The sequence below is a fragment of the Echeneis naucrates genome, chromosome 21 (assembly GCF_900963305.1).
Source record: "Echeneis naucrates chromosome 21, fEcheNa1.1, whole genome shotgun sequence".
NCBI lineage: Eukaryota > Metazoa > Chordata > Actinopteri > Carangiformes > Echeneidae > Echeneis > Echeneis naucrates.
The window spans coordinates 18153170-18179436 of NC_042531.1; the positions used below are offsets into that span (position 1 = coordinate 18153170).

Consider the following 26267-nt stretch of genomic DNA (forward strand, 5'->3'; position numbering starts at 1 on the left):
GGCACTTTAAACACTGTCCCTCACTTCCTCTTTCACTCGGCCGGTTTCAAGGCGGCCCCTGACCGGAGTTGTTCACGACCAAACTTTCAAAACAATCACCGCCAAATACAATCGTCTCATTTAAACCCCACAAAGTCGAAATATAATCACCATATAAATAAAGGAAGCTCTAACTGAGGCTCGATTTATCCGTTTTACACGCGTGTCCAAAATAATGATGAAACAGAAACATTTAACAGATTTTCCCGGACAAACTAAAACGGCGGTCTTAGCTTCACATCCTGCATTGTGGCTTTAAGGATGGGGCCTCCTTGAAACCGTCAAGGTCCATGTTAGCGTGGTCAAATTGATGAACTTGAGCAACGTTTGAACTTTTACAAACAGCTTTTTTTGTTTGTTTTTTTTTAAGCACGCTTAACGTTTTTACAGCAGTTTTGGACCAGGCTGCTTTGTTTCGCGGGTTCCTGTCGTTCTGTCCGGTGTCTTTCTTTTGACGAACAGTATGCGCGTTTGCAGACAGGGAGTGGCAAAGTATATTTATTTTTTGCCATAACTCGTTTCTCCGCTTCGCTAACGTGCTGTCCGGCGAGTTGAGGGGGCACCCGATGGACCATTCCCCGTCGATAATCACACAAGTGTCCCGAGAGGAGGAGGAAAATGCCACTTATCGTGAGGAAGGTGAGTTTGGGAAAAAGTTTTCTGAACTCCATTGAGCTGCGCATGACTCCCCCGGTCCGGGGAGCGGAGGCTCCGGGGCTCAGGCTGGTACGTGTGTCCACCGCTGCTCTCCGGGCGAGCTAACACACACGGGGTTTATGGAAACACACACACGAACACAATCTTCTTGACTCACTTTGATTAAGTTTGCCGGTTTAGCCAAGCTGTTAGGCCATAAACGCAGCCAGCCGCTTTTTGTTTCCACGCGTCAGCCTGGTAAGACCCGGGGGGGGGGGGGGGGGGGGGTGAACTTTAAACAGAGCCCTGAAACAGAAAATGAGCAGCTTCAGTTTGTTGCGCACACATTTTGTGCACAAAGTGAGTTAAACCTCAGAAATAACTTGTCACCTCAAAGGGGGCGGGGTCACAGCCACTGACAGCTCACTGTCATTGTTTCGGACGCTGAGCTGCTTCTGCTGATCTCGTCTCTTTAAAGAAGATTTATTTATTTTTATTGTACAAATTCCCCCCCACACATTCAATGATCATTAAATTGCTAACTCGTGGAAAAGCTTGAAATGGCACAATAGCCTTCATATCTTCTTGCAGTAACCGGTCTGCTGTAGGCATTGTGAGTGTTAGAAACCATGTCAGCAGCCAAGAGTTAACAATGTGTGGACCTTGCTGACTTACTGTGAAAGGAAGTCATCCCTGCAGACCTTTTATTGAGCCTGTCCTAAGGTGTCACTGCACTGAGCATAAAATGTGCAAAAGCTTTGGCACCCTAATTGGCAGATATCACAACTTGCAAACACTTTCTGTTGCAGCTAAAACGATTTAAATTCTTGATTCAGTGATCTCGTGTCATTCTACCTTGCCCAGTGCGGACCATTTGCAGCATGTAAAGATTATATGACGCTCTATGTTCAGATTAGGACAGTTGCTCATCTTGTTTCTTGAAGTTGACCATGGTGGATTCGAGATCACTTTTGGATCATTGTCCCATGTGGAAGCCAGTTCTTTTTCACTTTCACTTTGTTGACTGAATTTGCTGGTGTTTAGTAGAGTCTACTCTTCCCTCTGTTGCTGCAGTGTTTTGATTGTTGCTTGGTGACACACAGTCATTCAGGCAGAAGATTTATGCAGCCAGCCAAGTACTAACTCTTAAGGCTACCTTTTTAATTTAAAAGCTCAAGGATTCAGCAAGTCCAGTATTCTCACAGAAGGGCATTTTGTTTAAGCCAGTCTTTGTGGAACTGATCCATTCTGTCACATTAAAACCTCTGATGCTATCTGCTGAATGAGCATGAGCTGCAGGAGGCCAAGGATGATTTATCGCTTCTTGTCTCACCAGCTATCAAGCTAAACCTTGACTTCTTTCATGGTCACTTTCATCATCATCACCCTTAAATAATTCCCAGAGATGCAGCTTAACTTAACATTCTATTTAATGTTTTTCCCTTGGCTTTGGGAAATGTATTGAACTTCTTTGTTACCCATTTACTGCAAATCCTTGACAAAGAAATTACTTTTGAGACTGACGCTTTTGCTGTTCTTTATAAGTTGGTGTAGATATGGTAATTAGTCCTTTTGTAACCCAACAATTGACAGATCATGTTCGTCATTCAAGATACACAGAAGCACAACAAGCTAGCAGTTCAAAATCACTTGAATTTCACAACCAAAATATGACCACACTAATGACACACGTGTAAAACTGAAGGTCTAGAGACAGTTACTCAACATCTAGCCTTCATAGCTATTGTTTAGAAAGAAATATTGTGCAAATACTCATTATTATTATTATTATTAAAATTGTCCAATACATTTGATTGTTATATTCTGTATCACCTTGCAGTAGACTTGAAGCATGGCACATTGGCTCCATGGGGAGCATTGTCTCCGAACAGAGCTCAGCTGCCTTTGTTAGCTTTTTATTTGTGTGTGTTGGCTTCCTCCCATGCCAAAAAGCATGAAGGTTAAGCATTAGGAATATGCCTGCTGTTGCCTTTGACCAAAGCTGTGGCCTCATAGTTCGACAGGGTTGTTTGTCCACTGATGGGTAAACTGCAAAACTATTTATTATTTCAGTAGTTCAGTGGTTATTAATATAGGATACTTAAATGAACTGCAAAGGGACTCAAACCTGAAGTGATAATTGTGAGGTGTATGGACTCTGTTTTCTTCATTAAAGTAACCAGATTCTCCCTTCTGACTTGTGACCTTAACCCAAGGTTTGTTGTAGAGGTCATGAATTTCTGATTAAATGTTCCTTTTCACTTTTAGAATACAAATGTTGTCAGTTATGGGAAATTAGTGAATTATTATAAGGTCTATCCACAGCAAAAACTTGTGGGAAAGATGGATTAACAAATGATTCTAGATGGTAATGAAATGTGTATCACTGTGCAGTGTTTTTTGTTACCCGTTGTAAAGCCAAATTTAGCCAGAAGACGGCAGTATCATCCAGTTTACAAGTAGAGGCCAATTCCTGCCTGGACTCAGATTACACTCTCCTGGCCAGGAGGTCATGAGTTTCAAAACATGGCTGTAATCCAGGATTGAGGGTCCACAAAAGAAGGAAGGGGGATTAGTGTCTAGCACGTCTTTAGTTTCATGAGTTATTGCAACCAAATGTAGGTGTTATGGATCCTTAAACTGTGAAGCTACTTGTTAAAATATCTGGCAGTATCTACTTGTTCCAAGCTAGCAAACAATATTTTTCCTGGGCCTGCGGTTTCTTTCTATGTTTGTTGTCATATTTTTCTCACTATGTCGTTTAATGAATATAACTCTTTTATGATGTACAGTGGGGTGCACAAGTCAGGAGCTTCTATTTTGTATTTGATTTAGTACAAATTTAAATGTAACTGTATGTAATTTGTAATTGCCTGGATACCCAGGCTCTTCTTTGTCCTCGTGGTTGGGCTTTGCCTCCTGGCGCTATGTGGTGATGGGTCCATGGCGGCACCCTGGTGGCCTCTGTCAGTCTTTTAACTGGCTGGTGTGTGGTGGCTGACCGCTACCTCTCTCCCTTCTGTGGGGGATCGAGGGCTCCTCCCAGTGCTTGGTAGGTTTCTTCCTCCTGTGGTCTCCTTGGTCTATGTGAGGACGCATAGCCCGGCAGCCCTTTCCCCTTCAGTCACTTCTCCACTGTACACCTGCGGGGGCATTGCTGGGGCTCCCAGAAGGGTTTCTTCTGTCAGTGGGGTGCCCCTGGCTCTCTGGTGGATGGGAGATGGGATTTGGGGTGTGAGATGTCAGTGGCATATGTGGATGGTTGGGTGGTGGATAGGGGGTGTTGGGGCCCCTGCTCCAGCATGTGCTCGCTGTGGCTGCCGTGGCTCTCTGGGCTTGGTAGCTCCTGTGCTCCTGCACACAGGGTAGTGGTCATTAGGGAGCCAGGGCCTCTGACCTGACTCTGGGCCCTGGTGATGGTCTCACTAATATTTAGGGAATGCCCACATGCATGTGTGGTGTCACTTGCCAGCCCCGGTTGGGTCACATCATGAAGAATTGACGAATTCTGCCTAAAATGGGCTGAGCTGCTTTTTTATTCCATCACTATGTCTTTGACTCGGCTCCTCTATTGGGACACCTTCACCTACCTGGGCTCCCATCTCTCCAGAGATCTACGCAGAAACCCCTGGACTCTCTTAAACCTTAGTGAGGTGCCAGGAAAAGCACAGGATTCTTCACTCCACTGGTTCCTACCAGCACCACCTGCTTCCCTTTCCCTGTCCATCCTTCCACATCTTCTCTGTCCTCTATTCCCCCTGCCCTCCCTGCCACACAAAGATTATTCCACTCAATAAAGATCCACAGAATAGCTTCAAGGGAGGGCTGGTGATGGTCACACACGTATGCACTGAAATAATAAAATATTTAGCTGCAAGACTATAACTGCATCATCTCATATAATGTTGTCACACTAAACTATGAAGACAAATGCAGACCTAAATAAATAAATAAATAAATAAATGTAATTTTTTTTTCATAACAAATTATAATATTAGCTTCACATTTTGATGTGAAATTGAATCTGTGCAATTGTACATCAATTAGTATTTGGTACGGCTCCCTCTGTCTTAAATGGCAGTCTGCTCCTGAAGTGGCTCGGACAACTGGATGACCCATTTTATCTCAGCATGATCTGACAGTGTTCCAGAGAACACTTGGCTTTCTCAGTCTTTAAGTGTCCTCATAAACACTCAATGGGGCTGTCTTCGGGTGACTGTGAAGGTGGGGCTGTGTTTGGGTGTCTGAAATTCAGGACTGTGTGGTCTACTTTTGTATTAAAGTAGTTCTTGTCAAACCTTGAACTGTGCTTGGGGTCATTGGGATTATTATATTCAGTATCTCTGAAAAATGAATTTGTACTCCTTGGCCAAGGTTGAGTCATTTCAGCGTAGATGACCTACTCCAGAGTAGGTCAAAGACTACCAACTGAATTATTTCCAACCACTATGTTTCTGCGTTCTCGTCTCCTGTTAGAGCCATAAATCCCAGGCTTGGATTTATCAGTTAACCCATTTCCTCTCCCAGTAGTCTAGAATCTGCTACTTGTCCTCTTTCCCCAGTAGCACTTTTGACAGGACTTTTCCTGACTGGAGTTAGGTGTCCAGACTTTCTAATTTACTTACTGACCCAAACCCTAACCTTAAACTTACCTGATTATTCCCAAGTTAAGGTGAAAATAGGGTTAGGTTGTTAAGAGAAACACAGAGACTCCCCCTGCCTCATCTGATGACTGGACAGTTAATACTGAGCCAAAGGTAATGCACGGGTCACCGCATATATTTGTAACTGTCCTCACCCTTTTTCTCAGTCCCCCAGCATGTCTCGCCTATCAGTGCTTTAAAATATGAGAAAAAAACTTCTTCCCTCTGTGCCGATGGTGCCTTCATACTGTTTCTTCTTAGTATTTTTTTAATTATCTTTCTCATTTGTAGATGTAGCTCTTCCAGTCCTGTAGTAGCAGTTTACTTTTTCTTTTCTTTTTTTTGGAAACAAAGCAAGTTAATTTTGAGATCCTGTTTTGATTTTCCTGCATTAAAAAATAATCATAGTTTTAAAAGGCACAATTCTCAGTGGTTAACCGTAGGATCACAGAGCGTTATAAGAACTTCTCCTCTGAAGAAGGTCCAGCCAGGGTTGATCAGATCCTGGTGTGTTTGTCCTGCTCAGTGGCGGCTCCAGAGATTTTCTGTTTTAGGTGCAATGGGGATACTCAATACTCAAGAGAATGTGCTTTGAATTTTGTGGCATTTATGCAGCTATAAGCGCATATATGTATGCAGATATTTCTAGGGGGTGCTAGGCGGTTACTATAGCTATTATAGGGGGAGCTACAGCACCACCTAACGCCCCTCTGGCGCTACTATTAGTCCTGGAAAGTCTGAGGTGATAAACTTCATACGTTAGTTTACCAAATGATTGCGACTGAGTTGATGTTTGTCCATTGCCAATCGTAGATATGAAAAAAAGTAATCCTTCCATTGTCCATACTGCTCATCCTCACTGAAAATAGGTGACGGCAGAGTGTAGTATGGACAGATCTCCAGTCCATCACAGAATGACATACAATGACAAGTAACCATTAACAATCAGACTCATAGGAGCACTCCATGTCTGGTGTTCAGACAAAGAACCTCCTCTGAGAGACGATGGTGTTAAGCAACTTTGTGGGCCAAACCCAGTTTCAGAGCCTCAGTAGGGGACTACTCTCCTGTGAATGAGAAAGACACCTCTGTCTTACTTATTCTGTTCAGTGAGTGGTAGAGAGGTGGAGCAGCAGTTTGTTACCCAGATGGAGGCTGAGTCAAAATAAGAAAGATATAATGTTGCCTCTATCTTTCTCTCTTGAGTGATCATTTTACAATTAAATATAGCCAAAACCATGGTTGATGTTGCAGTTATAAAATCACTTTAGCAGAGCAAACGGAAAGCTTAACGTTAGGGCAGGACAGTAATAACTGTGATACTGTTGGTGTCATGTTTACTAATACTAATACTAATACAACTAAAAGATGAACATTGATTTGCTTGTACCGTTTTTATATCTGAAATATAATATAGTTGCACATGAGAAGCTTTCATAGAATTCACAAACTGAGTTTTCAGAAGTTTGTAGGTACAGACATCTGTTTGGGCATTCTTGGCAGTTTTTCTGTGAGTTTTATAATGTCACATTAAAATCATATTTAGCTGACTTGACCTAAGACCAGCTTGGCCCCTGCAGACCTGCCATACCATTTTTCTGAAGGGTGCGAAGCAAGTTGTCAGATTGTGAGAGTATCATATGGCAGAGAGGCAGAAAGTCGGTCGTGAGAGGCCTCATTCTTTCTGCGTCTGGATAGGAATAGAAGCAGCCAATTACACCAGCATGCCTAGCCTGAAAGAGTCTCCGATAAGTCTACTTTCAGCTAAGCAGGCTAAAACATACTAATGTGCTGTGAGGTTGCTGCTGCCCTTTAGAAATGCAGTAACCTCGTTATCAGTCTTGGAACCTTTCCTGAGGGGAGGGGTTAGGAATGTTGCCTAACAGTTTGCTCTTCACTCATCCTCACTTTGTATGGCTGATTAAACAAAGAGCTGAGGACTGAGTAAAGCATTACTAAAATCACATTGTAATGATGTGTTTGATTGACTGAACTAGGTTTATAAATAGTCCCAATGCTCTTTAAACTCTGGACACAGAGGACTTTGATCAGTGTTTAACGCTGAAATACAAGTCAAGTGTCAACATTTAGAGGGTGTCCTTGGTCCAGCATGTCATATACATGATCAGCCTAGATAAGGATTTGACCCACGCACATCACATGGGGCTCCTCAGTGCAGCACTATAACATATTTGCTGCATAAAAGCAGTATGTAAACAAAACTATTAGACATTGCTTGATTTATTAAGATTCTAAATGATTCTCTCACTGTATCTCTCTCTCTCTCTCTCCCCCCAACCAGTCGAGGCAGATGGCTGCCCTTCCTGAGCCCAAAAGGGCAGCCTGAGGTTTCTGCCTCTTAAAAGAAGCTTTTCCTTGCCACTATCACAAAGTGCTTTTTAGAGGGATTTGTTGGATCTCTTTAAAAAACGCCATAAAGAGTTTGGTCTACACCTGTTCTATATGTAAAATGCATTGATGTGACTGTTATGATTTGCGCTCACTCACTCACTCATCTTCATCAGCTTTATCCATATCTGGGTTGCGGGGCTGCTGGAGCCAATCCCGGCTCACATTGGGTGAGGGTGGGGTCACCCTGGACAGGTCACCAATCCATCACAGGGCCAACACACAGAGACAGACAGAGACCAACAACCACTCACACTCACACTCAGACCTACAGACCGTTTAGAGTCACCAGTTAACCCAAACATGATGTCTTTGGACGGTGGGAGGAAACCCACACAGGCACGGGGAGAACATGCAAACTCAGCACAGAAAGGCCCCAGGCCAGGGAACTGAACCCACAACTGTCTTATTGTGGCTGCCGCCGTGCTGCCCCAAGATGCAGTCATGAAACTTTAAAACTCAGTTGGGATCTAAATGAAGGCTCAATGCGATGCTGCTTGAGTCATGCTGCATGACTGCTGAATGCTCATGGGACGGATCATATACATGTTGAACGGCATTTTGTTTGGTGTGATCCCATTCTCAGAGGGTTCCAGTTCCTCTAGCTATCATCAGACTCACTATTCCCCCTGAAGTAAACAAATTGCTATCCCAAACCAGTGACAGAGCTTCAACATCGTATTGGATTTGATCTGATTTTGAATTGATTGAATTGACTGATTGGAATTACAAGAAAATACACATAAATAAGATAGGTGAAATTAAACAAACCCAAATAAAAATCATGCTGCAGTTTTTAGGCTGTAGTTTGGTTTTATGCCAAGGGGACATTTAGTGGTTTTAATAGTGATGACAGGAGAAAAGTAAAAGACAGCAAAAAAGTACACTGACCATGTCCAAGTCAGTTTGTTCCACAAAGTTAACCACATTGTTACTATTCTAACCATGACACCAAAGGCAAACTAAGGGTTAGGGTTTACTATACAAGTTTATTATACAACATATGATGATACACAGAGGTCTTTGGATGTCCTTAACACGATTAAACAAATGTAGAAATAGTAGAAAAGAAGTAATTAAGAGAATTCTAAAAATCAAATGATAAAGCAAATAATATTTAATTTAGTAGTGAGATTAAGTAATTAAATTCAGTGAACTGAGCAGTTTTTAGCTTCATCTTAAAGTCCGTTACAGTTCGGGCTGATTTGATCCATTGGGAGTTGGCTCCACTAGCTGACATGATCCTGCAGATGTCCATCAGGCTCATATACACCAAACATTTCTGAAAGATCTTGCTGGATGTTAGAGTAAAAATCTTTGAAATGTAACAACATTATCTCTTGTCTTAAGGTTAGCTGGAAACCAACAGCAACAGCTGTACATGTCTAAAGGGTTCTTTGTTTTTTTTTTGTTTTTTTTTTTTTGGGGGGGGAAGTGAGCCATGGTTACTACGATCTCCCAACCAAGACATAACTGTTAATTTAATAACCATGATAAGGAAGACAGAGGTTTACTCCATTAGTGCAGTCCACATTTTTATTATTCTAACCATAGCAACCTAGGTCTGGTAATCAGAGGACTATTTTAGGAAACACCCCTAAGGGGTAAATCAGAGGGTTAGGGGAAAAAAAGAAAACAACGTGTGTGACTGTTGGGGTTGAAGGACTCGTTCGAGGCGTCTAATCTTTCTTCTCAAGTTCTTCCCTCTTAGCTCCATTTTATTTTCCCTCATACAGTTCATATGCAAACAATAACAATGACTTGTCTAGATATAAAATAATTAAGAACTGTTCCTTTTATTATGCACTCTTCCTAATCATCCACATGGAGCATGATCTATTGGAGAATTATCTAGCTAATTATCTAGTAAAGCTAGATATCTAATGATATACACCTAATGATATCTAGCTTTACTGACATGTTAGAAACCAAAAGGAAACATAAATGAAAGGAATTACTTTTTTTTTTTTTCCCCCAATTTGTACTTTTTGACCTCTGTGTCGGTCTGTGCAGCCAGGCATTCTGTGTATGTTGACATTTGTCATGTAGATGTTATCGTAGGGAAGCATTAGGAATGACCTGACATTGCAGCGTGTACAGTGTCAGTGGTTTAATATTGTTAATTTTTTGTTGCGTACAGTGACGCATTTCTGTGCAGTGTCAACACGCTGCTAAGCCAATACCTGCACTAGATCGAATGTGGCACAGCCAGGTTTTTGTTTGTGACTGTTTATGGCATGGTGTGAGTGTGTGATGCTATACCCATACAGAGAAACTCATCACGAACCGCTGTTCGCAGCTGCTCTGGTGCGCTATTTTAAGCACTCTGATGTGTAATGTGGTAATGGTCTGTGCAGCGTGATGTTTTTTAATATGGCAAGTTTCACCTGCCCAGCTCTCTCACACGTTTACACACAAACATTCATCTTGGAACCAAAAGAAGCATGTCCTGAAAAGCATGCAGCCAGTAATGACCATTCTCTAGAGGCTTCATCCACTTTAAGCTCCAGTTGAATGAAGCAGTCAACAGGTTGAAGCTATAGGGAATAACATTTGAAAGTAAGTCACACGTGTTCTGAGATGAAGATAAAACTGGGCCAAATACAAATACATTGTAATGTTTTCTTTTACATGTGCCATCTTCCTTTGTGTGTTGTGTCAAGATCATGGTTTTTAATTGTAATGACATGCCCCCCACATTTCATACGCTTTTTTTTTTTTTTTTACTTTGTATTTCTTCATTCTTAGTTTGCCATGACACACACACACACACACACACACACACACACACACACACACACGTGTGAGTATGTAAAACATACACACACTTTTCTTTTGCCTGCATACGGAGACAAGCCATACAAGAGGAAGGTGTGGCAGTTTGAGAAAGCCAACTACTGGGGAATGCGAGGTCTCATCTCACGCACTGGCTGGCGGGAAGTGTTCACTGAGGAAGATCCTGAGAAAATATGTGCCTAGATCACAGAACCCATCCAGACCTGCATGGAACAATTCAACCACTGTCACCAAAAAACCAGGAGACAAACCATGGTTTGAAGAAAAGGGCAGAAAAGCTGCAAGGAAGAAGCAGCGTCTCCTCCAAGAGTTAAAAAAACAAGAACACCCCCACCAAAAAGCAACGGTTTGCTGAGGCTAGACACACATTCAACCACAATGCCAAGCTCCCTAAGGAACTCACTGACAACACCTTAACCGGCAAGAGATGGGGGTGGCCTGTTAACGCCCTCTCTGGGAGAGCTCCTGCCTCTGACATTCCTGTCATCATCCACGTAAACAGAGCCCACATTTCTGCCTGAGAAAAGGCAGAGTTGTTCTGCAAGGCTTTTGCCCTGGCACCTCAGATCAAGCAATCCACTCCCTGCACTACTGACACCATCACATTCAAACCCAATGACATCAAGAGGCTCTTGAAAGGACTCAAACCAGACAACCTCTGGGCCAGAACAAATCCCCACCAGAGTCCTTAAGGAATGTAGCGCTGTAGCCTCTTTAACCACTGTTTTTCAAGTGGACCCATTCCTACTCACAGACACATTTACTGTTCTTTCATTAGCTGTCACATCGGATAACAAAAAGCAACAAATCATCAACAGTTTCTAAAGGGTAAAGATTGTTGCCCAATATGATGATGTGTCCATCATTGTGTTGGATTTTGGGGTTGCGGTTTGTTTTTTTCCATGTGTTGACAATTCAGAAGGGTAGCCCACCGGTGCAGTCTTGTTTGACAGGCATGCTAATGTCTTAGCTGACAGCTCTGACTCCTCATCAGGGCTCAGGTTTTTTTTTCTTTGTAAATGCTGCCTTTCATCACTTTGGCACCAGCTGATGGGATATTTTCATCCACGGATGTGTACCAGTAGCTGTTGTTTCAGTGAGACAAAATGTAATATATTATCAAATATATGCAACCAAAAATGTGTCTGATCACTTTGAAAAAACTAAATTATTTTGAAAAATACAAAGTCCTAGATACAGCAAGTGTTAATGCTAACTTTTTATTCCTATTTTTTTTAGCAATTGAACATGCTTTAAATGTCACCTTTTTCAAATAAATAATTTTAGTGTGACAATATATTTCAAAACTTGTTTGTTTTGATGTTTTTTACAAATATGCCTAACAATAGCTACTGATTAATAGAAGTAACTTTGAAAATAATGTTGCCTATGTTTGAATATATGCACTGTAAGGCACTAAGCATTATATACAGAAACAAATGTGTCAAATTAAAGCTAATTTTTGCCATTCAAAATAAAGTATATTTCAGAAAAATGGCATGTCTTCATCTGACTATTTTCAGAACTGAAATGTACACATGCTCTCTTTATGTAAAATATTTTAACCTTTCGCAACACAACTGAAATAGCTGTGCACATACACTACACAACTACACAGAAGACAGAAGGATTCCTGCTGACACCACAGCACTTAACAGATCAGATACTCTGAGCAGATATTGGTGCCATAATTTACATCTTGGCTGGGAATCACAGAGAGAAGCAACTAGACAAAGTATTTCTTGCATACAGATAGAATAAAACCATTACTGCATTAAGAACAATGGCGTTAAAATTGATCGAAAAATAAATTTAAACTCTAAAATGTACATATGTATGGTCCCATCTGTGATGTGTAGCTGCAGCCTGATGCAAGCTTACACAATGAAGAAAGTTCATAACCAGTATCAGTTTGAATATATAGGCACATCACCCTCTATAAAAATCAGTTTTTCTCTGTGTCTCACAGGTACCAATGAAGTATCCCCCTCACACAAGCCTCGCCGTGGCCTTTTCCACAGTCTATTCTGCTGCCTCTGTCACAAAGAAACTGAGCCGCCGCCGCTTAAAAACGCCCCCCTATTGGTAGAGGAAAATGGGACTCTGTCAAAAGTAAGTACATCTCCCTCGAGCTCCTTCTCCCTGTGATCTCTTCCTTTCATTCTGCTTCTGCACTGTCTTTTGAACAGCATGTGGTCTGAGTGACTGACAGCTATGTGACATGAAACACATGTTTTCTTGGCTCAAAGCTATTCAAGTTTACTTGTGTTTCCTGTACTCAGTGGTGATGCAACGTAACATTTTGGAATGCTCTGTGTTCATCATCAGTCAAGATGTCCAGGAGTCAGAAGAAGAGCACAAGCAGTGTAAATGTAAAAGAAGTCAACTTTGCTGTGATCGCAGTCCAAAAACATTAGCGGAGGTGCTACCACAAGCACAAGAGTAGAGACTGCCTTTGGTAGAAACTTAAAATTCAGATCTGGTATCAGAAGCGATGAAAGAAACTGCTAATTAGTGTATGTTTACATAAATTACAATCATGGTTAATCACAGATGCTAAGCCTTCATGTATAATTTTTTACCTCCTATAAAATAAGTGCATATAATTTAGGAAAACAAATTGACTCTTGGCAGTTAAGTTCTGAAGATCAAGTAGTCAAGATGTTCTCAGGTGTCGGTTTCAGATTTATGCCTGAGTTCAGCCTTTTATAGAGATCTGATATTCCAGAAGTTATTTGTCACGTCTTTCCAAGCCCCCAAAATAAATTGCTAGGTCTCTGGCAAAGGGGGTTGAGTCAAGTACTAGTCTTTGGTTGTGGCAACCTGTCATGTCATCGTGCATGCTGCTCCTGTTGCTCTTACTCTCTCCGACTGGCTGTAGTCTCAGTGACTCCCCCCACCAGCTGTGTGCATATGCACTCTGAATGGACCCTCCAGTTTGCTGCCAGTCTCAGTCAGACTCTGCAGGATCCATAGAGACAACAAGATCCTGACCTAATGCATGGAGTGTAAGCTTTAAACAAACGTATCCAGACTGAAAAACACTTTCACAATGTATTTGGAAAGCTCTGAACAAGCTAAAGAGTCTGGAGTAGGGGAGCCTTCAGCTGAAGCCACGCTTGCAGAACAAGATGCAGATTTAACCAGCTCTTCAAAGATAAGTGCTGGACTTGGTGTAAACGTCCTGTTGGATTACACTGAACAAACAGTCAGCAGAGAAATGGACTCTTCCCTCCTGTGCATGGGACACTCCAAGTTGAATGGAGATGAAAATGAAACCTGCACATTATGCAGTGAACACGCTGAGAGGTTCGGGCAATACTCAACAAGCAAAGGATTTTTTGAATCCGTCCAGACCCTTGATGAGTGTGACACTTTGGAGTTAAGCCAATCATTTGATGAATGTGCTCAACACTGTGAGTGTTTTAAACCTTGCGAGTCCTCTGAGCTTAGTGCTAATCATAGCTTAGCTTCCAAAAGTTGTCCTTGCTGTGAACAGTGTGCAGAACACCTCCACTTATTTCAACAATGTAAGCCCTCTGGTCAACGGTCAGAGTCGTTTGACTTGGATCCAGAGAAATTGTCAATGAACTGTGACAGTTTTGAATTGTGTGAAATGTCTGAATTTATACCAGAGAGCATGGATCAACTTGAATTTCTCCAACAGTGTGATCCTCTTGATCAGCAGCATGACTCTGAATCAGAAACATCTTCAGACACCTCTGAACAATGTGACATGGCTGTTTTCTCAACCAACTCCTCCGACTCACTGGACTTACTAGACTGTGAAGCTGGACTTTGTGAATTTGATGAAAGTCAGAATCAAAGTGAGTGCATGAATGACGATGACGAGAATGATGAAGAGAGCCTTTCATCTGAACAAAATGAAACAGAGGCTAGCGATGAAGAGTCTTACAGGCTTTCAGAGGCTGAAACATACGAAGAGGATGAAACAATTCAACAGTGTGAGAAAACCTGTGAAGACAGTGAAGAGGACAGAACATCAGACTGCTCTTCTATTGAAACCAAGTCCTTTAAGACTTGTCCTGATGGCAGCATTCCCTCAGATCCATGCTCTGATTCATCCGAGGAATCTGAAAAGGAAGTCCAGGAAGATTCAAGTGATGAGCAGATACAATGGGAATCTTTTGAGGAAGATGAGCAAATGGAACCAAAAAATGTTGATGAAAGTAATGAGGATAAAAAGAAAACACCTGCTGTTGATATTGTTATTGAGGATTACTTTGATTTATTTGACAGAGCTGACTATTATGGCCATGCATTTGCACAAAAGCGACATTACATCTCCTGCTTTGATGGTGGAGATATCCATGAGTGCCTGTATCTTGAAGAAGAAGCCCGGAAGCATACAGCCAAAAAGGTCTGCAAATTTGAGGAGATCCATAAAGAAATTAATATGCAGGAAAGCGATCTTTGTTTGGAAGAAGCACATGAACAGGCTGCAGACCCAAGCCCCAATGATGATTCTGAGTCAGACAATCAACCTGAAGACTGGAACATGGATCGAGAATCATTTTCAGCAGAGGATGAGGTGGAAGAAGATGATAAATTCAAAGTCCATGCACTTTATGAAGAAGCAGAGGAATATGAGGATGGAGAAACTTATTTGTCTGAGGAAAGAGGTCCAGAAATCTTTGACAAAGATGAAGCTGACATCTGCCTAGCTCCTTGTAATGAGGAGAGGATGTGTGCACCGTGTGCAGAGGATATCTCAGTTGAAGGTGATGCTTATGAAGACGAGTTCTGTGATGCTCAGAATTCAAATTCTCTTTGTGACAGTACTCATAAAACTGATCACGAAACATCAACTATTCTTGATCTCAAATTGGATAATGAGTCTGAGTCTGAAGATCAAGGTTTTATTGAATGTTCAGAAATGGAGCCATATTGGTCACTTGTAGAGGATGAAGATAATGGACAGATGTTTGAGCCAGGTGTTGAGGATTATTTTGCCTTCCGGATGACAAGTGTTCAGTCATTCAAACAAGCCCTAGAGGGACTTGACGGAATATCAGGTCAGGTAATCATTGGAAAAGCCGATTGGGATGCTTCCTGTAAAATGACTGATTCAGAGGCCACTGGAGTTCATCCAGTGGAGAGCAAATCAGTCAGATTTGGGATTACTGAAGTTATTGAACTGAGTGAAAACTTTGCCAGCTGCTGGATTGTAGACAGGCAGGGCAATGAAGAAACACAGGAATCAGACTGTGAATTAAATGAAGTGAGACCTCCAGATATTATTCACAGCGTTCTCTCAGAACAGGCCAAAGTCAAGGGGCTGGATTTACAGGCTGAGGAAAACTACTCAGACTCTGAACAAAGCAGGGATTCAGAAGAAGAGCAGAGTGATGATGAATCCTCATGGACTTGCGAATGCGAGTACTGCATTCCACCAATAGAGGAGGTATTATAAATCTTTACACTTTGACTGAAAAGCTCTGAAGTAGATTCATTTAGCGTTAACACTGAAAGTTAAAGTTGCCCCAGAATGGAGGTGACTCTGCTCTCAATATTTCTGCTCTATTTTTACCACATTAAACTGTAATGTCAACTATGGCAGGGAGTAAGTTACAGGATGTTTTAAGTTGGCGGATTGTGTAGTATCTGTGTCAAACTCTCAGCTCTGCTATTATCCTCACGTGGCATCTCACTCTACACAGATAAACACACGTCCCGGTGTTACAGGAAGCCGGTCCAGCAATACCAGCTTGTTTTTAGAATCCGAATCACACTAACAAACACCGATCCCCAGACACTTGTTGAGAGATGTATTGTGGTAGGGTGATATTAACATGCTCTATCAACATGGTAGCAGCTGCAGCATCCTGGGTTTCCTCTAATCCCTTACTGAAACACCAAAACAATGTCCAGTTTCTTAAATATCAAGAAACATACATACACAGACAATGAGCAGCATATCCACAACATTTCAAGATGGTAATATCTCATGTTTACAGGGATTGTAAGATGTAGTTTCTGATCGTACTATGAGTTTGAAGGCTAAAATAGCTTTTGAATTCAGGGCAACCTGCTGCCAATGAGTTTGGTGCTTAAACAATCTCTTTGTCTCCAGGTTCCTACAAAACCACTTCTCCCACGGATGAATTCGAATGATGCAGGGAAAATCTGTGTGGTTATTGATTTGGATGAAACACTAGTGCATAGTTCATTTAAGGTAAGTTTCCCTGTGTGCCCAATTTAGTTCTTCACCATGCAATGCTTTTTTTTTTTTTCAATATTAAATATATATAAATAGGTAATACACAGGTAAAAAACTATGAAACTATACAGCTATGAAATAAATATTTTTTTTGACAGAAATATACAAATACATTTAAATAGTTTCACTTTATAAATTAATTGCTAGATAAATAAATAAAGCTTTTAATTTTATGAAATTATATCTATTTTTTAGAATTTCTTTCCCATATTTATTACAAGCTATTTTGTATTTCTATCTTGTATATTAAAATTACTTTATTTAGTTGTTCACTCAATTTATATATTTCTGCATTTATTATTTTGATAAGAAATTTAAGGTTCAGTTTATTTAAAAAAATAATAGATTAACAAAGCCCTTTCCTCTGACTGGGGAAGTAGTACACTGGGGTGCTTTAAAGACACTTCATATTAGAGTTGGTAAGGCAAGTTATTCTGATTCGATGAGCTTTGTACTGGTGATAATCTTTACTGTTCAGCTGTTGCTTTCAGTCTGAGTATCAGGTCTGTTGGCGGCAGATACATTTCTTCAACAAATCCATTTTAAGGTTTTACAATAAGCCATTTATAAAAGTAACACTTTTTTTTCTTCCATGAAAACCTGAATGTCGTAGATGCATAGATTTTCATAGGTGCATATTACTGTCAAAGATGTTTTTATTGAACTAGAAGAGCTTTGTTGCATATACTGTTCATTACATCGTTGCTTCGTGCCAGTGGAGTTTGGCTTCCACTCCATTTCAACTTGGTAAGCAAAACAAGAAGCTTATTTTTGGTCAGAAGCACTGACAATATTCCAGCAAGCCACCAATTCAACCTAAACATAATCCAGTTGATACGTTAATGCATGAGCTATAAATGTACCAATTGATAGTTTTTGTGACTTCAAACAGAATAAGGTGAGTGTGCAGCTGCTTGCTACAGCATCATATTTACCAAAGATATGAGAATAGCATCAAACTTCTCATCAAATTTTTGAAAAGAAAGAAAAACTAGTAGAGAAACATTTGTCTGTGATCTCTGCAGTACAGCGGTGCTTCATGGTGTCAAAAGTCAAAATCTGAGGTTTTTCTTTCTTTGTCAAGGAAATGCCTTTTAACCATTCCAAGGTATAGCTCCAAGATACTAATGGACACATGTAATTACAAACTAGGTTTACAGTGAGTAACATGGGCAGCATTTTCTGAAGGTTTTGTGCCGAAAAGGCTATGATAGAATTTATACAGCCAGTTGTGTTATTGTCATCTCAATGTATATATAGTTTAGTGTACATGGTGATAATGATTTTACCAATTTTATAAATCTATATTTAAAGACTATCGACAGCGAAGACTTGATCCCCAAATACATTTCTGGAGTGAATAGCTTATCTCTACATAATTACTTTCATTCAAATGAGTTTCCTTCCTTTTAGAAAAAATATTTTTACAGCCTTATTTATAGTCTTGGCTTACAGTTCAAATAGGACATCCTAAGTATAAAAAGCACTCTGTTGTTCAGCATATGCTAGTAAGCATCCATATTACCTATCAAAGCAAACAATATACTCGCCAACATAAATTGGCAGTAGGATATGTACATATTTTTAAGGGGCATGTGACTTATTAAGGACTACACTCATATAAATTAACAATGTATGCAACAGCTCACAAGCGTTTGAGTTTAAGAAAGAACTATAACAATGGAAATCAGTATTTTGTCTCAAAAATCTGTATACTGTGGTTTCATATAATGAAACTAAAAATACACTTTTTTTTAATTGTATATATGCAAAATTTATTTCTAATCAGCATTAATAGTAGATGGTTTCAAAAACTGTTGGGCTTTACATTGTTCTTAGAAAGAGGAAATGGCTAACTTTTGTTCTCTTTGATACCTTTTATGGTAGCACCAGTTAAAAATGTAAAAGTCTGGTCTCCTGTGTCAAGACTTTGAAATTATGTAATGACATGTCACATGTCATGTGGTCTGAAGTACTTCTCAGGTCACAGACTGTCCTAAAAGATGTCACTGGATATTGCAGTAAGCTATGTGTAAACAGGGTCAGACTTTGTTAAGTCCATGTTTAACACAAGGTGGATAATAAAACAAATTTTTACATTGGCACAGATACTGAAAATAGCATCATAGCATTAGGTAACAGGGTTTATGGCACATGGAAGGTCAGTGTGCTGTTGGGTTCTTGAGATTTTTATGGTGTTCAGATGGGGAATGTAATTTTATGTGAAGTTGAAACTGTCAGTATCAATTGTACACACATATCTGAAGTCAATCTCATTGGCCAAACAGTAGAAACCATATTAGGAGCTGAGGTGGAGATGAGGAGTAAGGGCTGGCTCTGTCCTGATTGGATGGCACACTCTCTTCTCCACTCTCAATACTCTGTTTTATGGTCTATTTTGCTCTAAATGGGACGTTCATGAAAAGAATTAATCTCATGTTTACCGAGGAAATCTTGAAACTAGAGACCGAAACCATAAACTTTTACGAATCAATCAAGTGATATCTGGGGCTGATTCAATTCCGACTTCTTTTTAACATCCAGTAGATTGGTATGATGGTCAATGGAGTGAATTCAGATTCCAGCCACTTATCAGTGAACTCACATTAAAGAAGCAGAGTTTCTGTCAACATTTAATTCATCTATGATCCAACCACACATGCAATGCCACTCTTTTCCTACAGGTTACGACTAAGTGTGTGTTGTGTTTACATTCCTCCAAGAAAGGACACATTATGGTGCAACTCTTCAATAAAAACGCAGATCAGTTATTTCCACAGATGTTTTAAGTTAAATCACAATTTAAAACAAAATAAGATCATTTATTATAAAAGAAATTGAAAAAAAATACTTTTAATGACATAACTTACATAATAAATTAGATCAAAGTGCAATGATTTAAAGTCAAACGACTTCACAGTATTCTAGTCACAAAAAAAATATTCATTGAAGAGTATAGAGGCAGAACTACATGAAAAATGGGTCAACACCTTTATACTGCATATGGTGAATGTGCAAAGTCCAGGATAGCATTGAAAACTGTTGTGCAACAGCAATAAAAAAAAACTGCCTTGTGTCCTCAATCTCTCCTTTTGTCACAGTTGTTTAATACAGCCAAAATCTCAACAGAGCTGTTCTCATTCACATGTTGGCTTTTGTTTGTTTCTATTGTCAGACAACAGAACAAACATTAAAATTAATGACCATCACTTTCAAGGACTTGCTAAACGAATTAATATAAATATATTCAGGTTTTATTTAGATTTATTAAGTCCTATTAGTTTGTTGCTGTCAACAACCTCTGTCTGGATAACTGCTACTCTGCCTCTCTGTCACTCATTAAACTGATTCGATTCAGAGAGAGAACATTTGTAAGAATTGCTCAAAAAGGTTTCTAAATTTTAGGTCTGTGGAGCGATTTTTCTATTTTTTTGGCTATTTTGCCTATTTGCGCTCCCCTGTAGAAGCTGTCCCATTTAATTTCAAAAGCTGTGGCATTTGATGGACCAATGATGAAAATCTATGATCACTCACTCACTCAGTCAGAGACATTTTGGGTTATAGTGCTACATTGTTGTGGTCCAGGCAGGAATATTAATTAAACTGGGATGAACACAGCCATTTGCAACACTCAACACAGTGCAAGGAAAAATACCTGCTTGCCTGTAAAAGTGAATATTAAATTACAACTTTTCTAACTTTTGGCCTGAAACATTTCATATCAAATTAGTGATACCTGGGAGTGTCAATGTTAAAATTGTTTCTTACTTCCTTTACCTCATGGTGAACCAATTTAGGGAATGCTGTAATTGCCATATATAGAACAACTTGGGATGATGCTAACATTTCAGAAGGATTTTTCAAATGTGAGAACTGCCTAAATAAATCAGATGCGTTATGAGTCTGGTCACCTTCTGTAGCATCTATATTTCAGTGATCATATTATGAGCAGTCTGGCATCAGGGATGGCACATTCAGCTCTGATTTATTGCCATCAGAGTTTTTTATGTAGAAATAATCTTAAAATATGGTGAAAAAAGATTTTTGTGATTGACATTCTTGCTTTTCTTTGTCAACAGCCAGTGAGCAATGCTGATTTTATCATTCCAGTGGAAATTGATGGAACAGTTCACCAGGTACGCTCCAGACGCTTAACTGTCTTATAGCTTTGCTGTTTAATTATGCTGCCCAAGTCACATCACATGGAGTGCGAAGCCACCAAGTTACAAACTTCAATTTTTCTGTAATGCTTGAAAGATTTCTTTTGAAAATTGCAAGCAGATATTTAACTTGTCCATACTTCATAAAAAAACAAAAACAAAACTGATGTGCTTTTCAGGTAATTTTCTTTTTTAAATGGGATTAAAATTTCAAAATCTGAGATGGAGGAAGCTTTGACAGTGCTGGAGCCCACTCTGTTGACGGCTCCGAGCAGCAGGCGGCTATTTCAGTGGCGTGACGAAATGAGGAAGCCCAAGCAGACTTCTCAGAAATCACTGGCCATCAATCTTTGTCTGAGGCGCTTGTTATGTCCCGCTTAGCAGTGCTGACCATGGGGAACATGCCTTTTTCCCTGCAGGTGGAAAATGGTAACTACAATCTGTTGTGCTGGGCCTCCAAGAAGACATAGGGCCTGGGTCTGTTTCAAGTAATCCAGGATAGGCTTGTTAAAGTGGAGAAAGCCTATTCGGGATGACTTGGTTCAGAAACAAGGCCGCCAGCATCTGCAGTGAAGGTTTAGTGTTACATATATTTGTATTTATTTTTTGTCTTTTCTTTTAGTTAATGAAAGTCATTATGGCAACATATATTTTTTCCCGCCCTGCGAGTTGGGATTGGCTCCAGCACCCCCCGCAAGCAGTAAAAGACGATTGAATGAATGTTTTACCTGCACTTTTTTTGTGTGTTTTGTTTTTTTTCCTTGCCAAGATGTCGATCGTATTCCTAGTAACTGAAACATTGGGATTTCATAACCCATGTGTGTCCTCTTTTGTCTTCTCCTAGGTGTATGTGTTAAAGAGACCACACGTTGATGAATTCCTCAAGAGGATGGGAGAACTGTTTGAGTGCATTTTGTTCACCGCAAGCTTAGCCAAGGTCATACTGCTGTTCTGGATCAATTTCACCTTTTATTAAAATTTGACCTCAGTCTGCAGCATGGACAGTTGAGTTCAACATGAAACTCATCTATTCGCCTGTTTGATAAACATTATGCTGAGAGGTACTGGTAGCCCAGTCTCACTGTTGTGTGTGATTTATAGGTGACCTTCCACATGTAGCTTCGCACATAAAGATATATTTATGATACCTGTCTGGCAATAGCAAAGACATTTTAACCTCTAACATTTACTTGACTACCCTTTTAACCTTAGCATTACCATAACTTTCTGGAACATATAGTCAGTAATTACTCTCCACACACACCAAGTCTCTCTCCAGCACTTGACAACGTGAGTGCTGGAGTGTGAGTGTGAAATTAAACGCTGCTCTTCTGCTGGGATATTTGAAAATATCCAAACTTAAATTTTTTAGATGCTTGTAAAATCTTATCTTTCTCTAAATCTTTAATATGCTGAGGTAAAATATGAACAAGTGAGTTAAACTTTATATAGATCAAGAGGATTTACTCTTATGCTTACTTATCAAAGACGTTTTTGGTGAAAAAACAGTAAAAAACTAGGCAATATACAATATTAGCAAGAAGCTAACCAACATTAGAGGAATATTCAGCAGTTAGTGGAGGCCAAAATAAGTTATATAATCCAAGGAACTCCTTGCTAATAACCTCACCATTTCAACTCGTCCTCACCTGAACTGAATGATGTTTACAATTTGTTTTTGTTGCCCTCTACTGACCAGGGAGCCTTTAACATAAAATAGTGGACCCTAATTTTGTTGTTTGGCATTTTGACATGAAATTAATAATAATACTAATAATAATAATTACTATAAAGCTATATAATTACTCACAAACATAAAGATCCGGTATCACTTTTGTCCCACTATAGTATGCAGATCCTGTGTCTGATCTGTTGGATAAATGGGGGGCCTTCAGGAGCCGTCTGTTCCGGGAGTCCTGCGTTTTCCACAAAGGGAACTACGTAAAAGACCTGAGCCGTTTGGGAAGAGACCTCAACAAGGTCATCATCATTGACAACTCGCCAGCCTCCTACGTCTTCCATCCCAACAATGCAGTATGCTTTTCATATTCTATCTCAGCAACAAAACAATGGAAAGTAATGACTCTTATGCTGCATCAAAAGATCTAATTCTTGCTGCTTTTTGAAACCTTCAGGTTCCCGTAGCATCTTGGTTTGATGACATGTCAGACACCGAGCTCCTGGATCTTATCCCCTTCTTTGAGAGACTAAGCAAAGTGGATGACATCTATGATATTCTCAAGCAGCAGAGGACTTCAAGTTAACAGAGGCAGGGCACTAGAATGAATTGCCAGTGGCTGCTGTTAGGGGGCCACGGAGGCCGGGGGTCCACAGGCCCTCAGTGCTTCCTACTACAAGGACCATACTGCAAGAACTGTCATTTAATCTCATATTACAGAAGAAAAGTGAACTCAATCAGTCCACCTTCTAGCTGGGTTTGGTGCTTCAGCACTGACCATCATTTAATCCTAGTCACAAATTTTTATTTTTTTAGTCATTCTACATGAAGCCTTGTTCATATGAGATCAAATGACCCCTCTAGATATTTTAAGCAGTGCAGCTAGGTGGTGTTGTCGTAATGTGACAGCAGTGACCTGTGTAAGTGTGCTGTAAGCTGAAACTGTGTGAACAAATGTTACAAATGAACCACATCAATCATTGTCATGTGATTGCAATGTAGTATTTTTAATTAGCATTTAAAGCTCTCACACAGAAACATAACAAGCCATTGAAGATGGCCCCATGAAGCTAGTTAAGCTTGTATTGATTTTTATTTTTTATTTAATTTAATTTATTTTATTTTTTATTTTTTTGGCCAAATCTGTATGTAGGAAAAAACAAACTTGGTTCATTAATTTATTATGTTTGATGACACATTTCACAACTTGCACATCTGTACATGATCCAAACAGTGTCTTGGGACAGCTATGAACAAACGATGAAACCATGTAGATCCTGTACCCAGCTATTAATGTGGTGTTTATTCAGTGCAATACAGCTAACTGATGAGGTTTAATCTTGATATTCTCGTGCTACTAAAAATGTAATTACGATTATTCAAAATAATTATGAATGTGTAGCAACCCTTTTAGACACAGACTTCAAAGCATAAATGTCAGGAGTATTTTTGTACATAGTGTATCAGGATTTTAGGCATTTGTTTTGATTTGGTTTTTACTGTTATTTTATCTTTTGACGTTTCTAGTTGAATTAGCCACCACAGTGTATGACAAAAATGCAATGTTTGTGTGCAGGAGGAGTTTGTGATCTGTCAGTGTCTCAGATAAGTTTGACCTTCGATGCCTCCTGTTGGTTAACTTGAATTCAAGCCTTGCGTGTGTGTAACAGACATTAATGGAGTCAAGTTTTCCACCTTATGGATCCGTTGATCATAGGGGAAACTTTACCGGACATGTCGGTGCCCTTGGACTTTGCCTAAGTCTGGAGCGTGTGTGTGTATACTTGTGTGTGCGTGCGTGCGTGGTTTTCAGTGTGAGTATATGCATTATTTTGAGATTTTAAAGAAGATGCTTCGACAATATGTGCAAAACATAACCTGTCTTGGAATAACTTTGATTTTTTTTTTTTTTTTTACAGTATGCAACCAGAGTATTAACGTTGTGATCCAAGTAAAGAAACTGGCAAAGTGAGTTTTTAAATTGCTGCTGATAAATGATTCAGATCAAAAAAATAATAATTAAAAAAAAAACAACCACAGGAATTTCTACCTTGCATCAATAAAGCATGTTTTATTGAAACAGGTCACATTTCACTACAGTACTTCTGTCCCCACATACATAACGCTCATCACAACATGGCAGAAGTGGAAACAAGTTAAATGGAAAAATGGAATATGGAACAGATTTTATGTCAAAACAACTATCATTCTCCGAATTTCAAATATTCACTCAACAAAACAAGCATTAATCAAGATGATCAAGTAATTTTTGTAGCCTATCCCTTTCCTAAATTACCTGATTTTTGGCCCAGTATATTTACATGACAAGCCACTTCCAGCAAGGCAGATTTTTTACTTTCACTAACCTTTTTCATCAAAACATAAAAAATTATTTCTATACAATAGACAAATTCTGAAAATAGTAGGCGTTAAATGTGAATTTGAATTAACTCTGAGCTTGGCTGATTCACTCTAAAACCTAAATTTGAGGGGGTCAGTTGGCGCTGCATGTGTCTCCTATGTGGTAAAAATCTGGTGCTGTTGTTACTGAGGCCCACAGAAGTGATTGCCTAAACAGAACCACAAAACCATGCTCTGATATATGGCTAAAGGTATATTGTGTAAAAAAGAAATACACATTTGCTGCTTTGTAAAGGACCAAAATGAATGAATTATGTGTATCATGGTTGGATTTTATCTCTTGTATATCATCATACACTTGCTTATTTTTTATTTTTGTAGATGTCAGTTGGCACAAATGCACATTTAGCTTCAACCTTTAAAACACAGTTTGAGTCAGAACACTTTCACTCAGGAAATTATTTACAGTCAAAACGCAATTTGTACTAATGACAAACGAGCTGCTTTTACACTTCTTCACACCAAAACTGCATCAAAATCCACCCTAACCCTGTTTCAACCGTTTGTATAGACTGGATGTAAATATATAAGCAATGAAACATCTTAAAAGCATCAATGCAGCAATCACACTGATCAGTCAGGTGTCAACAGGTTGAACATGTCACTCAGGGGTCACCTGTGGAATTGGAGCAGAGAAAAAAAATTGACCGAGCAAGTCCAGATGTGTGCCTTTTTTGTCTTTAAAACAGCAAGTTTTTGCTAAACGCGTTTGGAAATGCAGCTGTGACTCCTCGAACGCAGAACTTTTACCCTCCCTGAGCCAATACTTGCCAACCATTTTTGGTTCATCACCCTCAAAACAACTCAGTATTTGAATGTGACCTGTGCAGACAGACTCAATGCAACATGAGCTGTGAGTTTCTCAACCTTTTGCAAACCGTTTTGGGGTCTGAAATGCAAAACAGGACAAATGTACAGATTGTTTTCCTACAGAAACTTAACAAATGACCAATCTAAGAATTGTTGTGCTTCACTCTAAAGGAATTTATTGACCCCCTAAATTTACATGTGACCTCACTGTAAATCCCCCTAATATGCAAGTGTGCCGTCCATGAGTCCAGTCACTCCACCCTTTTGAGTTTCTGACCATCTTAATTAGTTATAATTTCCTAGTTATTTCTTAGTTACTTTCCTAACACCCTCCGTTGACCGATTTCATGACAGGCTTATCGCCTCCAGCCAGATGACTGAATGTAATACTCTGTTCTGTTTAACTAAAGTGTAATAATCTAAAAATAGTTTAC

The 26267-nt window shown here is 39.7% G+C and overlaps 2 protein-coding genes across 2 annotated transcripts in view; one reads left to right on the plus strand and one right to left on the minus strand.

Annotated features, from left to right (window-relative positions):
• Positions 1-337: 337 nt before the first annotated feature.
• Positions 338-24686, plus strand: LOC115061633 (carboxy-terminal domain RNA polymerase II polypeptide A small phosphatase 1-like). Its single transcript, XM_029530058.1, has 7 exons — positions 338-678; positions 12493-12635; positions 16618-16719; positions 20844-20900; positions 21769-21861; positions 22773-22958; positions 23060-24686. The coding sequence occupies exons 1-7, from the start codon at positions 606-608 to the stop codon at positions 23186-23188; spliced, it is 783 nt and encodes a 260-aa protein (XP_029385918.1). The 5' UTR covers positions 338-605; the 3' UTR covers positions 23189-24686.
• obsl1b (obscurin like cytoskeletal adaptor 1b) overlaps positions 24673-26267 on the minus strand; it is a 33043-nt gene continuing 31448 nt past the window's right edge. Inside the window, exon 22 of the mRNA XM_029530057.1 lies at positions 24673-25639. Coding sequence (XP_029385917.1) covers positions 25629-25639 — 11 coding nt within the window. The 3' untranslated portion in view covers positions 24673-25628. The remainder of the gene's footprint in view (positions 25640-26267) is intronic.